This window comes from Schistocerca serialis, chromosome 5 (assembly GCF_023864345.2).
Source record: "Schistocerca serialis cubense isolate TAMUIC-IGC-003099 chromosome 5, iqSchSeri2.2, whole genome shotgun sequence".
Classification (NCBI taxonomy): Eukaryota; Metazoa; Arthropoda; class Insecta; order Orthoptera; family Acrididae; genus Schistocerca; species Schistocerca serialis.
The window spans coordinates 96530729-96546025 of record NC_064642.1 but is presented as its reverse complement, the minus strand read 5'-3'; the positions used below and the strand labels follow the sequence as shown (position 1 = coordinate 96546025).

At 37.8% G+C, this 15297-nt stretch overlaps 1 protein-coding gene across 1 annotated transcript in view; it reads right to left on the bottom strand.

The window, feature by feature from the left end:
• The window catches only part of LOC126481767 (beta-mannosidase-like), a 279943-nt gene that overhangs the window by 121798 nt on the left and 142848 nt on the right, over positions 1–15297 (bottom strand). The window contains exon 6 of the mRNA XM_050105721.1: positions 12469–12631. Within this exon, the coding sequence (XP_049961678.1) occupies positions 12469–12631 (163 nt within the window). The remainder of the gene's footprint in view (positions 1–12468; positions 12632–15297) is intronic.

Below are 15297 nucleotides of genomic sequence, written 5' to 3'. Positions count from 1 at the left end.
AGTTGTACAAAAATCAGGTATCAGGCTTAAAGTCACTGGAAAAATACTAAGGAAATTGTTCTCATTCATAAAAATGACTTACAAAAAACTTGTTTGACTGAATCTGGTGAACTACTCTTCAGTCTGGAATCCTTACCAGGTATGATTAATTGAGAAGATTGAGACAGTCCAAGTAACAGTAGTTTCTTTCACCCTGGTTCATTCAATAAGTGTGAGAGCATTGTGAGATGCTCATCAAATTCCAATGGCAACCACTACATACAGAGTTGTGTGCATCACAGAGAGGATTACTGTTCCACAATGGATCAGGTAATGTATTACTGCCTCATGTTTTGTAAATAATTTTCTGTCATCTCTTGAACTCTTCCCAATAAAGAATTAATTTTATTATTTGCATTTCACCCATTATTCAGAGTTCCTTTTTCAATTTCTTAGTCACTTTCCATTTAATATGAAAACAGTTCTACTTCTTTGTTTGTATTATACATTTCACACAATTTCTTCTTTCTTACACATGATATGTGATTCCTTTTTAATCTGAAGCCTTTTGGTGTGTGGAATATTGGGTCCTTATCATTATACATAACAACCCGTTGATCCACTTGTTAAAACAATGAGCACATTTTATTGTCACACTTCAGATATATTACACATTGAAAGTATCACATAGACAGCACATAATGGCTGCCTTGGTCCAAAGAGTTTTTGCACGCCAGAGATGTTATGGCATGTCGGTGTTGCCACAGTTGTTGTAAATGGCATACTTCATTGTTGTCTTTAAAATGCAATTATTACTGGAGGTAAATATAAATTCGTCTATACATACATTAAATTTAGAATTGGTATGTGTCAAATTATGCACATTACGCCTGGAGCCATTTCATAAAGTAGCGCCAACAATTTCTGTTATCTGTTCATTAATCTCTTACATATGGCAAGTTCTAAATCATGGCCATAGGACATTTACAACGTGGTAAACATTTAAATAATTGATTATCTGTTGTTTAATCAATACCAGAGTGAAAATCAATTAAATAACTCTTGTTACAAGTGATAAATAACTTTTCCAAGTAGTTTCTTTTATTTAAATCTTACAGAAAATTAATATTAAAAATTCCACAGGTCATCATTTGCTTTCTTTTCTCCACCAGGTGGAGGAATAATGACTCAAATTGTTCGGTAAATGTTTGAAAATTTCCAAGTGGAGAGCTACATACTATAATAATTATAAATCTGTTTTCCAGAAACAGTAGTTCTCTAGCTCTTGAAATTTCCTGGCACCTGTGTACCAGATTGGGACTTAGACCTGAGACATTAGCCTTTTCTGGGCAAGTGCTCTACCAGCTGAGCTATCCAAACAAATCATCCACCAGGACCTCACTCCTAGTGGTTCCCTGGCTGAGTCCCAGGGCAACACACAGCTTTACTCTGCCAGTAGGTTTGAAATCGGCACACACTTCACTGCAGAGTGAAAGCTAATTCTACACACAATACCCTAAGCTGTGAATAAGGCATTTTTCTGCTATATCATTTCTTTCTTGAGAGCTAGTCCCACAAGATATACAGGAGAGCTTATGAGAAGTTTGGAGAGAGATACTAGACACAAGTAAAGCTGTCAGAGTGGATCATAGGCATGCTTGGATACCTCAGTTAGTAGAGCACTTGCTGGTAAAAGTCTAGCAAACACTTTTACTCTGCCAGGAAGTTTCAAATCAATGTACACTCCACTGCAGAGTGGAAATTTATTTTGGTTGCTAGCACATGCTTTCAGTTGTTGATATAAGTAGAAAGCATGGGTTTCAATAGATTTGAATTTCATGTTAGTTTTAATACATATAACGACTCCTTTCTTCTATTTTTCCAATAAAATATGCTGCTGTTACATTGACACAGTTCTCTAATATTCTGATGCATTAGGGTAAGCCTATTAAAACATTTTTTTCTGTGTGAGATTCATTTGCCTCATCCCCTTTAACCCTCCATCTGTGGGCAATGAAGACATGTGGGTTCAGCAATGTCCGAACAAATTTGTGAGGCCTGTGATTGTCATGTTGGACGTAATTTCTGCTCAGTTTGCATGTCAGAAGTTTTGATTTTCCTTTTCAATTCTTTTCTGTAGCTCTGGAACATTGTAGGCTGCTGTTTTTTCATCAAATCTTTTTCAGTTGCTCTGGAACATCAGAGGTCACTATTTTCCCATCAAAAATAGCATAAGTCACATTTTAGATATTCTCCTGTCTCTTTCAGATGCTTACAACTACACCTTCTCATAGCAGCAGTTTTGTAGTCCTATTTCTGAGCTTCTGTGTGGAATCTTGCTTTAAGATATAGCCTACAACATTCAGTAAAATTATTAGAAAGTTTATTCGGCTTTTGTAACATTGAATGCAATTTTCAGGTTTCCCACGTTATTTACATTAGAAATTAATTAAAAATCAACTCTAAAGTAAGTTTTCATTTTTCATGTTACCTTCCTATAATTCTATTCTTATAGCTATTCTCATTATTGAATAAAAATGCCCCATGATTTTGTATGGAAAAATTGGAAAATCACCCACAGTTACAGGGTTAAAACACTCTGTTTCAATGTTGTATTCAACAAAGACTTACTCCCACATATAAAAAAATAGAAATTTTACCATGGGAGAAAGAGTTCCCTCTTATATCTTCAGCTATCAGTTCACAGCCCGCTGTGACTAATGACATGTTTATACTGCATATGCTGTTCACCAGACAGGGATTAGTTGCTGGCACACCCTTACTGTATTTTCTTCTTGTTTTATTCCAAAACAGCATTTGCAGACATATGGCATACACAAAAATGGATATGTAGATATGCTTCTGATCCTCAGTATACCTGATAATTGGGCTGTTGTTGTTGTTGTTGTTGTTGTTGTTGTGGTCTTCAGTCCTGAGACTGGTTTGAAGCAGCTCTCCATGCTACTCTATCCTGTGCAAGCTTCTTCATCTCCCAGTACTTACTGCAACCTACATCCTTCTGAATCTGCTTAGTGTATTCATCTCTTGGTCTCCCTCTATGATTTTTACCCTCCACGCTGCCCTCCAATGCTAAATTTGTGATCCCTTGATGCCTCAAAACATGTCCTACCAACTGGTCCCTTCTTTTTGTCAAGTTGTGCCACAAACTCCTCTTCTCCCCAATTCTATTCAATACCTCCTCATTAGTTATGTGAGCTACCCATCTAATCATCAGCATTCTTCTGTAGCACCACATTTCGAAAGCTTCTATTCTCTTCTTGTCCAAACTGGTGTTACTACTCATAAATATGCTGCTAGGTGTCTTGTCAGTGTCATCTAGGTAAAATTGCGTTTCATTCTCTGGAGCTTTATCTTTGGGAAACAGATTCTCTCCTTCCAGCACTGCATGACAGAGGTCATCAACAGACTCATCGAACTCCAGCTACTGAGAATACTGTTCAGGAGGTCAGCAAGAACTCCAGTAGAGTACATGTAGTGTAGCAATGCAGCTGCACACTTCGCAATGCATGATTGTTGAGATGTTGCATGAGCTTGGCTTGAACACCTATCATTATTCTTTAACACAACAATTGCATCCTGCAGATTGCTGCCTGCAGATACAATTCTGTGAATAGTTCCAACAACAACGGGAATCCAATGACAGCTTCATAAACACTATAATATCGTCAGATGAAACAGCATTCACTCATGAGGGTGTCTTCAATAAACATGATGCCCACCATTAGTGTCATGTCCAACCATGGATATCAATTCACTTTGGTGTCAACATCTGGGCCAGAATATTGGGAGACAGGAGTTTGAGTCCTTACTTGTTGCCTGCCCAGCTGACTGCATGAAGGTATCATGTATTCCTCTCAAACTATTTGCCTGATACACTGGAAAATGTCCCATTTTGTGTCTCATGGAGATTATGGTTCCAATACAAAGGTGCACCTTCATACTTTGCAATTAATGTACAACAGCTTGAACATTTCCAGAGAAATGGCTCAGATGGGGAGGTCAAGTTTTATGGCCTCTGCATTCACCTGACCTAAATCTCTGGATTTCTTCCAGTGGGTACAGTTGAAGGAGCATGTGTATTCTACTCAGTTGACACAGGTGGAAGAACTGGTAGCACATGCTCATGCTACTGTTGTGTTTGTGGTTACAGCCATGTTGTGAAGAGTCCAGAGCTGTATGATCCAGCAGGTCGCACAATATTTGGATGTGGTCACTTTGACCACCTGCTCTGAGGACAATGTCATGTGGTCATTAATATGGAAATTATTATTGTCACTGGTTGCTAATGTGTTACATCTGAGCAGGTGTAATGCATGTAGTATAAATGACTAGCATACAACTGTGCAATCATCCTTAGCATCTCAAAATTGATATTGTTTTTGTTGTTATTCTGCCATATGACAGTTCATTTGTTTCAACTGTCTATTTCTGACTTGTCTGGCCACATTTTTGTTATGTTCACTGTTACAGAACACTGTACTGTGTAAATGTTGAACATGTGTGGTTTAAGAAAAGGTGTAAACTACAGTGTTACATGGGAGAATGAAATTGGGAAGTAAAAACAAATAGGCCTTGACCCAGAATCGAACCCTCGACCTCCTGCATGCCAACCCTAAATGCTATCCACTGCACAGCACTGCTCCTATATTGTTGACAGAGATAGCTACCATACACCATCAATTTATATAATTTTGCATAAAGAGTTCATCTACAACTTGGCACTTGGTAACAGAATTATTTGTATCAGTGTTGTGTGAGTAAACCATAGAACGGTGAAATATTTATTGTGTTATTCCTGGTTATAACACAATAAAAATGGAGATGAGACAGCAACCATCTACACAGGAAGCTTTACTCATGCTACTTATTCACCAGCAGGACGAAAAGCTGCTACTGAAAATTCTCCAACCACTTCTTCAAAGCTTACTGCAGATGCAAGCAACAGAGCAAGGCTGGCTTTTCCTTCCTTCAGTGAGGCTCTAGAGAATTGGGAAGCCTATGAATCAATATTACTGGAGAATATCCATGCATCAAGGTAACTGATGCCAACATCACAAAATCTTTGTTTTTATCTTGGTCAAAACCTGAGATTTGCCAGCTACCGTGCAAATTGGAACCTTATCTAAGCATTTAGACCTCACCTTTTCAAATATTCATTCATTGCTGACTAAATATTACCAGTGTCATACCCATGTTATTTCCTCCAAGGTAGTAGCACTAAACAGCCATACCAGACTCATTGAGAATGGGCCACAGAGTTGTAACCTTTATGGTGAAAATATCATTTTGTTACCACTAAAAGTAAGGAGTCCTATGCAGAAGAAATGATTCAGGACATGATCATATGGGGTACTCCAGACAGAGATTTCCAGCAAAAGGTACTTCAACTCGAAGACCCGTATTAGACAAAGTTTTGGACTTAGCATAAAGCTTCAAAGAGACCCAAGGAGCAGCCAAGAAACTGGAGTCATGGATCAACATAGCAGTCATTAATGTAACACATCTGAGCCAGCAGCCAATGGCCACACTCATGGTGATTTGGATGTAGCAACAGTAAAGGGGGACACCATCCCATTAAACAAAAACATCCTCCACTGACAATCAAACCAGTCTTGGGTACCAAAATGACTGCTGTCATTTCTAGATTATTTAAAAAAATATCAATGTGGAGGCTGCCCTGACAGATGGGCCTGTTGCCAAAACTCTTTTGCCAATGGCCATTTAGCTTCTGTATGTTGTGAGCCCTGTCAGGCATGACAGCCTCCTGCCTAACAGATGGATGTTAATCTGGTAGGTGCTATAGACCATCAAGAGACCTCCAATAAGCTTTTTGTAGAAGTGCAAATAGCAGAGAAACCAGTTAAATTACAGGTAGACACAGGCGCAGCCATGAGTATTCTGAATTATGGTACCTATTTGATACTTGAAGCTCCTCCCTTGCAAGAAACAAAGAGATGTTTAATGGCGTATAATAAACATACCATCCCAGTATGTGGTCAAGTCAAACTGCCAACAACATATCACAATGTCACCTGCCACATTATCTTATTAGTCGTTAACATTGATTCTGCTGAGAACTTGTTTGGACTTGACTCTTCACAGAAATTTGGATTTTCCATGGACGATTCTGTAATTTGATATCATAAGATGTTCTGTACTCAGACCTAGAGACAATTTGCCAGGATTATAAGGACCTGTTCACCCCAGAACTGGGCACCCCAAAAGGATTTTGAGGCACACATTGCACTGAAACATAATGACAGCCTTGGTACTTTCAAGCTCATGCCATTCCTTTACTCCCAGAGACCAAGCAAAGAAAGAATTGGATCACCTAACTGCAATTGGAGTTCTAGAACCTATTCCTTCTAGTCAATGGGCTACCCCATTAGTTATAGTGTGAACACCATTGGGGGAGATCTGCCTGGGTGGTGATTATAAAGTAACTGTCAACATCTAATCAGAGATTGAGACATATCCTATTCTGAAGCTGGAAGAATTACTGTCAAAATTAAAAGATGGGAACTTCTTCTCTAAGACAGACCTAGTGAATGCAAATCTCCAACTTCCCCTTGATGCAGAACCTCAAAAGTTTCTTACACTTAACATGCCACACACAATTTATTATTTGAAATGCCTAATGTTTGGTATAGCAAGTGCCCCCATCATTTTTCAACAGTTTTTGGAGCAATTAGTATTCAAAGTGCATGGATGAATTAACTATTTAGATGACATAATTGTAACACAGTGAGCCACAGAGGAACACCTTTGCAATCTGAAACCTTTATTCATCTTCTTAAGGGAGGCCAGCCTAAAATGCAGAAAAGAAAAATATTATTTTTTTCAGTCTGAAATTGAGTATCTTGGCCACATAATTTCCAGGTTAGGCATTCATTCTCGGGATAAACAAGTTGAAGCCATAATCAAATTCCCCTGACCAACAGTGCTTAAGCAACTTCATTCCTTTCTGGGGAAGATTTCATATTACTGAAAGTTCTTACCCACAGCAGTAACAAAAACTGCCCCTTGCCCCAGTTATGCAAAAAAAGGGTGACTTTACAGTGGACACTAGCTTGTGAGTGCACCTTCCACAGATTGAAAGCCCAGTTGTTGATGGCCCCATGTCTCACATGTTTTGATCCAACAAAGATCATCTGCTACAGGCATCGGAGCTGTCCTGGCACACAGGGAGGCAGAAGGCTCTGAGCACCTTGTGGCCTATGGATCAAAAACATCGACTGACACCCAACGCAGGTATTCCAAGATAGAAACAGAAGAGCTGACCATTGCCTTTGCATTAAAGACATTCCCAGTTTTTGTTTATGGCGCCAAATTTCACCTCATCACAGACCATAAGCCACTGATCTCCTTATTGAACCGAGCAGCAAAGATTACAGACAGCACTGCTCACCACACTGGGCTTTATGTTTGGTGAGCTACCAGTATGAGATTCACTTTCGCAACATGACTTGGCATGCCAATGCAGATGCCCTCTCCCGCCTACCATGGGGACCTGATCCAGAGTTCAACAGAAAAGAAATTCTGTGTTTTCTAATTAATGAAGAAGCAGAAGCCACCATAGATTCTTTTCCCATTATCAGCTCCAGGGTCACAGATGCATCCAGTAACAATGAGATACTCTGACAAGTCCAGAGTTACATACTTCATGTGTGGCCTAAACAACAATCTCTCAAGGCTTCCAGTGGCATTCCATCAGTTCTTTAATGCCCACCATCAGCTCATGTTAATCAACAGAGTAATTCTGTTCATTTCTGATGAGAGACATCCACAAGTAGTCATTCCTTGTTGTTTATATTGGCACAATCGGCAACTATGGCACCAAGGTCACTGTGGGTATCCCAAACTAAACTCCTGGCTCAAAGGTTCCCTTACTGGCTGGGCATGAACCAGGGAATTGAATAACTCACCCAAACATGTCCACCCTGTCAAAGCCAGCAGGCAGCCCCACAAAATTCACTTTTCCCACCATGTGCCCCCCTGTGGGAGCAGGTACACATTGATTATGCTGGGGCAGAGTTAAGCATCACATTCTTAATAGTGGTTGATTCTTACACCTGATTTCAATACATTGTCTGCAGTAGTGCCACATCAACCACTCACACCATCACGGCCTTAGAAAAAATTGTTGCGACTGAAGGCCTGTTGAAAATGCTCATAACTGACAATGGTCCACAATTCCATTCAATGATTTCTGTGCCCAGAATCACATTCGCCACATTCCAACACCCCCTTACATCCGCAATCTAATGGAAAAGCCGAGAGGATGGCCAGAACTTCCAAAACCTCAAGTGAAGAAATACCTCCTGGATCACTCAACTGATCCATCACTAACTTTTTTTCTGAGCAGTTGCAAGTCCACATCCATTGGAGACAAAAGTCCTGTGGAAATTTTCCATGGACAGCAGCCCAAGACTCTCTTGAGCCTGCTCATACCGATGCCATGGCCAGCACCACCATTGCCTGCTTCCAAATTCTGCCCTAGGACCCTGGTGTGGGTGAAAGGATCTGGCCAGCAACCAGCCTGGATTCCAGGAACAATCATCCAACACCAGGGCTGGATTGTTTTCTGGATGCAGCTTCCAGACTGAGTGGTTCTGTGACATGCTAGTCAACGTCGTCCTCAGTCAGTGTAACATGAGACTTATTCATGCCTTTTGCCCACAGCCAGCTAACCAACATCACACCCCAACAAGAGCAACTTACCCCAGATGTTGCCCAACTCCAGAGGCTGCCTTTCCCCAACTATGAGATGTCACCCACTCACCAACCACGAGTAATTCTGGATTAAGATAAAGACACGCCACTGACTGCTCCTGCTCCGTGTGCTGCCCACTGCTAACATCGCAGGCCACCTTGTGCATGCATCCCAACCCACAGTGATTGGCCACCCACACCACTCAGCGATTGGCCACCCAGAAAATAAATCAACCCCATCCTACAGCTTCATTAACTGTAGAACTTTATCTAACGCCACTATGGACACCTAGAAGTCAGTTCTCATTGTGCTATGTTCTACTCCACAACTCAGGAGGACTATGGTGGACCTGCTGTTCAATTTGGACTGGGCTGTGCTCAGGACTTTGTAATCTGAATGCCATACTGCAACTTGGACTTCAAGGTTCATTAGGCATAGTATATCAAAGAACTTGTGATTCCACCAGAATACTGCCTTCCACTTGCACTTCCTGGACATTGGTATAACTACCATAAATTAACATAATTTTCCATAAAGTGTTCATCTACAACTTGGCACTTGGTAACAGAACTATTTGTATCAGTGTTATGTAAATAAACCATAGACATAGTTATTGTGTTATTCCTGGTTATAACGGAAACTGCAAATTTTTACAATGACTCCTCTTCTCCCTTGTAAATTTCGGTAATAAAAACCATTGCCTTTTAAAAAGTAATAGTGCATATAATGGCATGATACAAGGTCAAAACAAGACTACCATCATAACCAGGCATACTTCACCCTTGTGTGGAAATTACTAAATTATTCAGACATGAAAGTGTTAAATAGTGTACCTATTGAAACCGAAAGTCTTGATCCCAAAGCACCAAAATACAAGAGCAAATTGAAATACTCTCAGCCACAAAACTCATTCCACTCAATAATTTGTAGCAAAAATAATAGTGTTTGTATGTAAGTTTACTGTATAACTGGAATATGTCATTAGTTCGAGCATCAATTTGGATTCTTTTTTGTTATAAAAGATATAATATTAGTTTTATAGTGTTAAGAAATTACTGATAGGAATGTTTCATAGTGTGTGCTAAATAGACTGGCCAACAATAAAGATTTGAACACAGAAATATTGATCATATCTCAATGTAACTTTGTATATGTATACACCATTGAAAGATATATCAATGATTAAAGTTGCAGTTCTCAGTGCCAGGCAGAATAGTCACAGAAGTACATTGATGTTGCTCATGTTTAACATTGTTACAAGACCAGGAAGAGTAAATAAGGGGTGCAAACAATGTCAGATGTTGATTGATCACTGTGTAGGGCACAGAGATGCTGCATACTCACATGAGATAGCATTATCAGCACCTGACAGAAATTGAAAGGGGCCTCATTTTGAGTCTCCATTTGTTTGGCTGGTAAAATTGATCATTATCCAGATCTGTGAGTCATTTAAGTGTGACAGTGGCCCAGTGATGCACTGCATCGGAACATGAGGACAGGCATACTCATTATTAAGTTTCTGGGCAATCACATCTGACCACTGCAAAGAAGCGTTGTTGTATTATACACCAAGCAGCTCATGACCCTTCAGATCTGGGCCTGCCATCCAAGAACAAATAATGAACACCCTGTGACATTCTATGCTATCTTGCACAACTGTTCAGAGGCTAGTCAGAAGCCTGGCTAAGGAATTACCATCCCATGTGTAGGTTGCCATTAACACCAGTTCACAAACTCACAAACAGCTGCATTTAGAGTGAAGCCATGACTGCAAAGCATAACTGCCAATGAATGGCATCAAATTATGTTCAGCGATGAATCATTGTTCTGCACTACCCAAGATGACCATTATTGATGGGTGCAGTGGCAAATGGGGAAAAATGTCACATTCTTCCAAAGGCTTGGAGAACACAGCACTGTTACTCTATGTGTCATGACATGAGCACCCATGGGGTGTGACTTCAGGTCATGGCTGATAGTGACTGAGAGAACTCTGACAGCACAATGGTATGTCATGGACATCCTGTGTTCTCATGTGTTACCTCTCTTATGATAATATTGTGGTACCATTTTTCAGCAGGACAATGCTTGCCCACACATCTCTGTAAACTGCCTGTGTGATGTTAGGTATTCCTGTATCCAGAAAAAATCTGTACATTGTAGAACATGTGTAGGATGAGGTCTGTCAAAGTGCCACTATTGATGATATCAAGGACCAATTACAGAATTTTTGGGCTATCTCATACCCGGAGAGGACACAATGGCTTTATGACTTTTTCCCAACTAGATGCATACAGGACACAGTGTGTTACATCATACTGATATTGTCCAGTTCCTTCTAAATCTGACTTAATTTTGTAATCACGGAAATTACATCACATCACCTCTCAACCCAAGAAGTTAAGTTCCGTTTCCTCCAATCCTTCTGGGTACTTCACTTTTTTTGTCAGGCAGTGGGCTAATTCTGATGTCTTGTTGTATTATGTGCTTCATTTATTTTTATGTATTATGGTGTGCCATTAACTGATATGAACACTATCATGAGTCTACCATATTGTGCTCTTCTGTGTTCATTATTATAAAATTTTTAAAATGTATTTGTATCTGTAAATATTATAAGAACATTGACTTACTCCACATTCTAGCAACTATATGCTAATAAAATCAATGGAATTCATAATAAAATAAAAATGATAATAACAAATAATCTATTTTGCTCCTCCCATTAACATTTTGACCATCCTTGAGTACCTCAACAACATCAGCAACTGGTACAAAACTGATGAGAGGCCCACTCAAAATTGCTAATGTCTAGTTGACTCATCTGATGGGTTTGTTCATGTATCATTAGATGAATTTTTGGATATAGTAAGTGGGTAATTTCCCCACCTCCCATCAAAAAAGAAAAGGAAAAAAAATTAAAAATATTAAGTGTCATGTAATATTTTGTGTAATGTAATGTCTTGGATAGACACCTGTTATTAACCTGACACATTCTACATCATTACAAAGTGTCGTATTTGTGATCTATGGATCTAGTACTAATCTAATATAATCTAATCTTGTACATTTAGAGTTGTCCCTGCTGCTGCTGAAGCTCAATAAAACAAATATTTGTGCTTACCCAGGTCATTCCAGTATTATATTATTGACCAGATTGTTGTATGATCCCAATCAACTAATGGGCAAGTTTTAGGATGGGACAGCACAAACTTATCAGTTGGCACCCTGATCCTGCAACTGTTGACATACAGAACTTCCCTAACTGCTAAAAAGTAAAATAACCTGTACTGTTTCTAGTCAAGTCAGATCTTGACCAGTTTGTGAGATTCTTATTAATGATCTGCTGCATCCAGCTTCCTTCTGCTGCAATGTTAAAGCTATACAATTTGAAGTTGTCAGAACCTTGGCACTTGTATCTTGCTTACACTAAACTTCTAATACTTTTTTTAAACTTTAGAATTTTTACACTAAATAAAAACATTTTCTTAACATGTGGTTCCCTGAATTGTTTCAGAGAAGTCTTTGACTGCTAATGACCATGTAATATAAACTGCTGTGTGCTACTGAATAATTAGCCTCCCATTTTACTGTGAGCCTATAACACATGAACATGTGTTAGCATGTTAAAGAATCAACGGAAATGGCATGTTAGTCAGAATCGGATGATAGCACATTCAAATAGAAATTTTACAGTAAGAACTAGATATTTACTTGTTTTGGTCATCAGTTTACTTGTTGAAATTTTTACTGACCTTTCTCTGCATCTTCTGCCACAGGTACTTGAACTATATTAATTCTCCTATAGCCAATATATTTTTCTATGGTGTATAATCCATCCTCATCCATACATTCAGCATATGTCCGATATTGATACTGTTCACCCATGCCATTGGGCCACCAATTCATCACCTCATCCTGTAAAATTAATACAGTGATAAAACAAGTTGAGCACAAAGTATGTTATGTTTTTGATTTCATGGAATTAATATCAAGAAATTAAAATATCTCCTTTACATGCTTAGAGTATGTAAAAAGAGTGTGCTATCTATAAAAGGCAATAAGATAAAAAAAACAAAATTGCAATTAAAAATAGAAAGAAATACACACACACAGTCCAGTACCACAACTCACAGTTTACTAAGACCAAGTGATCACCCAGATTTCAATTAACCAAACAGCTATAATGTCAGAACCAGTAATCTCTACTTTGTGATTAACATAATATGTAAATGATTATGAAATACCAACATATCAAACCTATAGAACTCAGTCAATTGGTAGGAACATTTGAAATTATCACAGTCTGTTCCAGTTAGCATATAGTGTACCATGGTACTCATTTTTGTTTGTCAGACAAAAAGAACATAGGATTAACATATGTACTGCTATTATTCATCTGCATAATTTATGTACATAAATAAATTATGAAACTTTGAGAAATAATGGAACCAAATACATCTAAACAAATTATTGAAGGATACTTTCTGTGTAAAGGATGGAACTATACTAATACTGATAAAAGGCTTTAACCATAAGAATATATAAAATATGGTAGGAACATTGCACTTAATTTCGTCACTGAGTAATTAATGAAGTTATTAAAACCATTGTTTGTTCTGCTTATTCCATGTAAATCCAAGTGATAATATTGATTTCTGGCCAAATTTTATGCATGAAACAAATAAGAGCAATTGTAACACTTCTGTATGTGTGTCAAATTTACTTGAGTTTATTATTTTCAATTTTAATCTCTAAAAATTACAATACTAACAATCAAGTAATTGTTTGAAAATGTATATTGGTTTGGGAGTTGTGTCTGATGTTTGTGATGGACCACCTATGTTGCTTTGAGTAATAAAATGTTATGAAAAGTATAAAGGTGTATCTTTTACTCAAATCATTTAGCACACTCAATAGATTAAAAACTCAAATTTTGTTATTTGCTGATCTGATGTTTGCGACAGACCACCCGAGACACTATGAATAACAAAATGTTGTGAAAAGTATAAAGGCATACCTTTAACTCAGTTCATTTAGCCCACTGAAATGGTTTTACATCCAAATTTTGTTCTTGTGAAGAATTCCAGGACATCAAGGAACAAAAAGTGAACTATCTGATTTACACCACCCATCTGAATTGTTTATATTTTATTGAGTTTTAACTGCAGCAAGTTTATATAAGCCACTTTCATTTATGAATAAGAGCTCATGTCTCATGCAATTTTCTTCTGTAATTTTGCATGTGACAAGTACACTGAGGGATACCATGTGTCTTGCAGTAATTCCATGAGATGTATCTGCATGGTCATTTGTGCACATTCAACACATCATTGTATCTAGTGCATAATATTGCTGGAAATGATAAACAAAGATACAAAAGATTGTAAAATTTGATTCATTTCACTCATTTGTCAGGCCTAGAGAGATATAGATATGTGATTATTTCTGTATTGAGAAATTTCTTGTATAAGAATTTAATGTATGGTTATGGGAAAATATACAGATAATGTTTTTGAAGAAACTCTTTTTTTATTTCATTTAATTTAATGTAATGTTATTACTTTATTTATTTAATGCTATGTTATTACTTCAGGCATTATTCAAGTCTGAGGAGAAATGAAGTCAGGTCAAGATATAATTACAGCTATTATGCAAATCAATAAAGCAAAAAATAATCTTATTGAAGGCAAGGAATGTAAGGGAACATTACGTTTTTGTGCCCTGATAATTATACCTGGAACATTCATGATTGAACTGTATCAAATTGATAAAGAATGTTAACAATAACTGGAAGCTGGGATAATTAAGAAGAAGTTGAAATATTAATTAAAGGTTTTGGGAAGTTATCAATGATAACTAGGTAAACAGCAGAACGTTAAGAAGAAGTGTGTAGATAAATCATATGTGGAAAGTCAAACATTTAAGAATAAATAATTTTGTTAATAAGTAACAATCAAAGTTATTGGTGAAAGGTACTTCACACAAGATTATTAAGTCCACAAGATGGAAAATAGCTGGCCAACAACTACTAAGGGTGATGACTGTATTCATCGCACTCCCAGAAATGATGTAGCATCTAGCAGTATCAATGGCAGTTGCTTATCAGCCTGCAAAAATCCAGTCTCACTGAGTGCAGTGACCAGACTTGTCATCGGCATCTTGATACAGCAACTTCAGTAAGCTGTACTGAAGGCAAGTTAAATTTTATTTATTTTTTTGTTGAGTGGGACTGTATGATAGTTGTAGTGGAAGTAGATTTTGATTTCAGAAAATTTTGTTTTTAACAGTGTTTATTGGAGAAGAGTAATTGAATACTTATTATTGCTTACTTGTATGCTAGTGCTGACTCGGAGAATGAAAGAGCATTTGAAAGATCTTAAAGTTTCACATAGCACTAATGCTGACTTAAAAGCAGATATAAGAAAGTTAAATACAAAAATATATGACTGAAGTGCTGATTTAAATGCCAATCTAGATAAGACAAATGATAAAATGGCGGGAAAATTGGTTTTAAATGTACAAATAGGCACCCAGAGTGTTTGGGATGAGAAGGCTATTGCTGAAACAAATGTCCAGTTAGA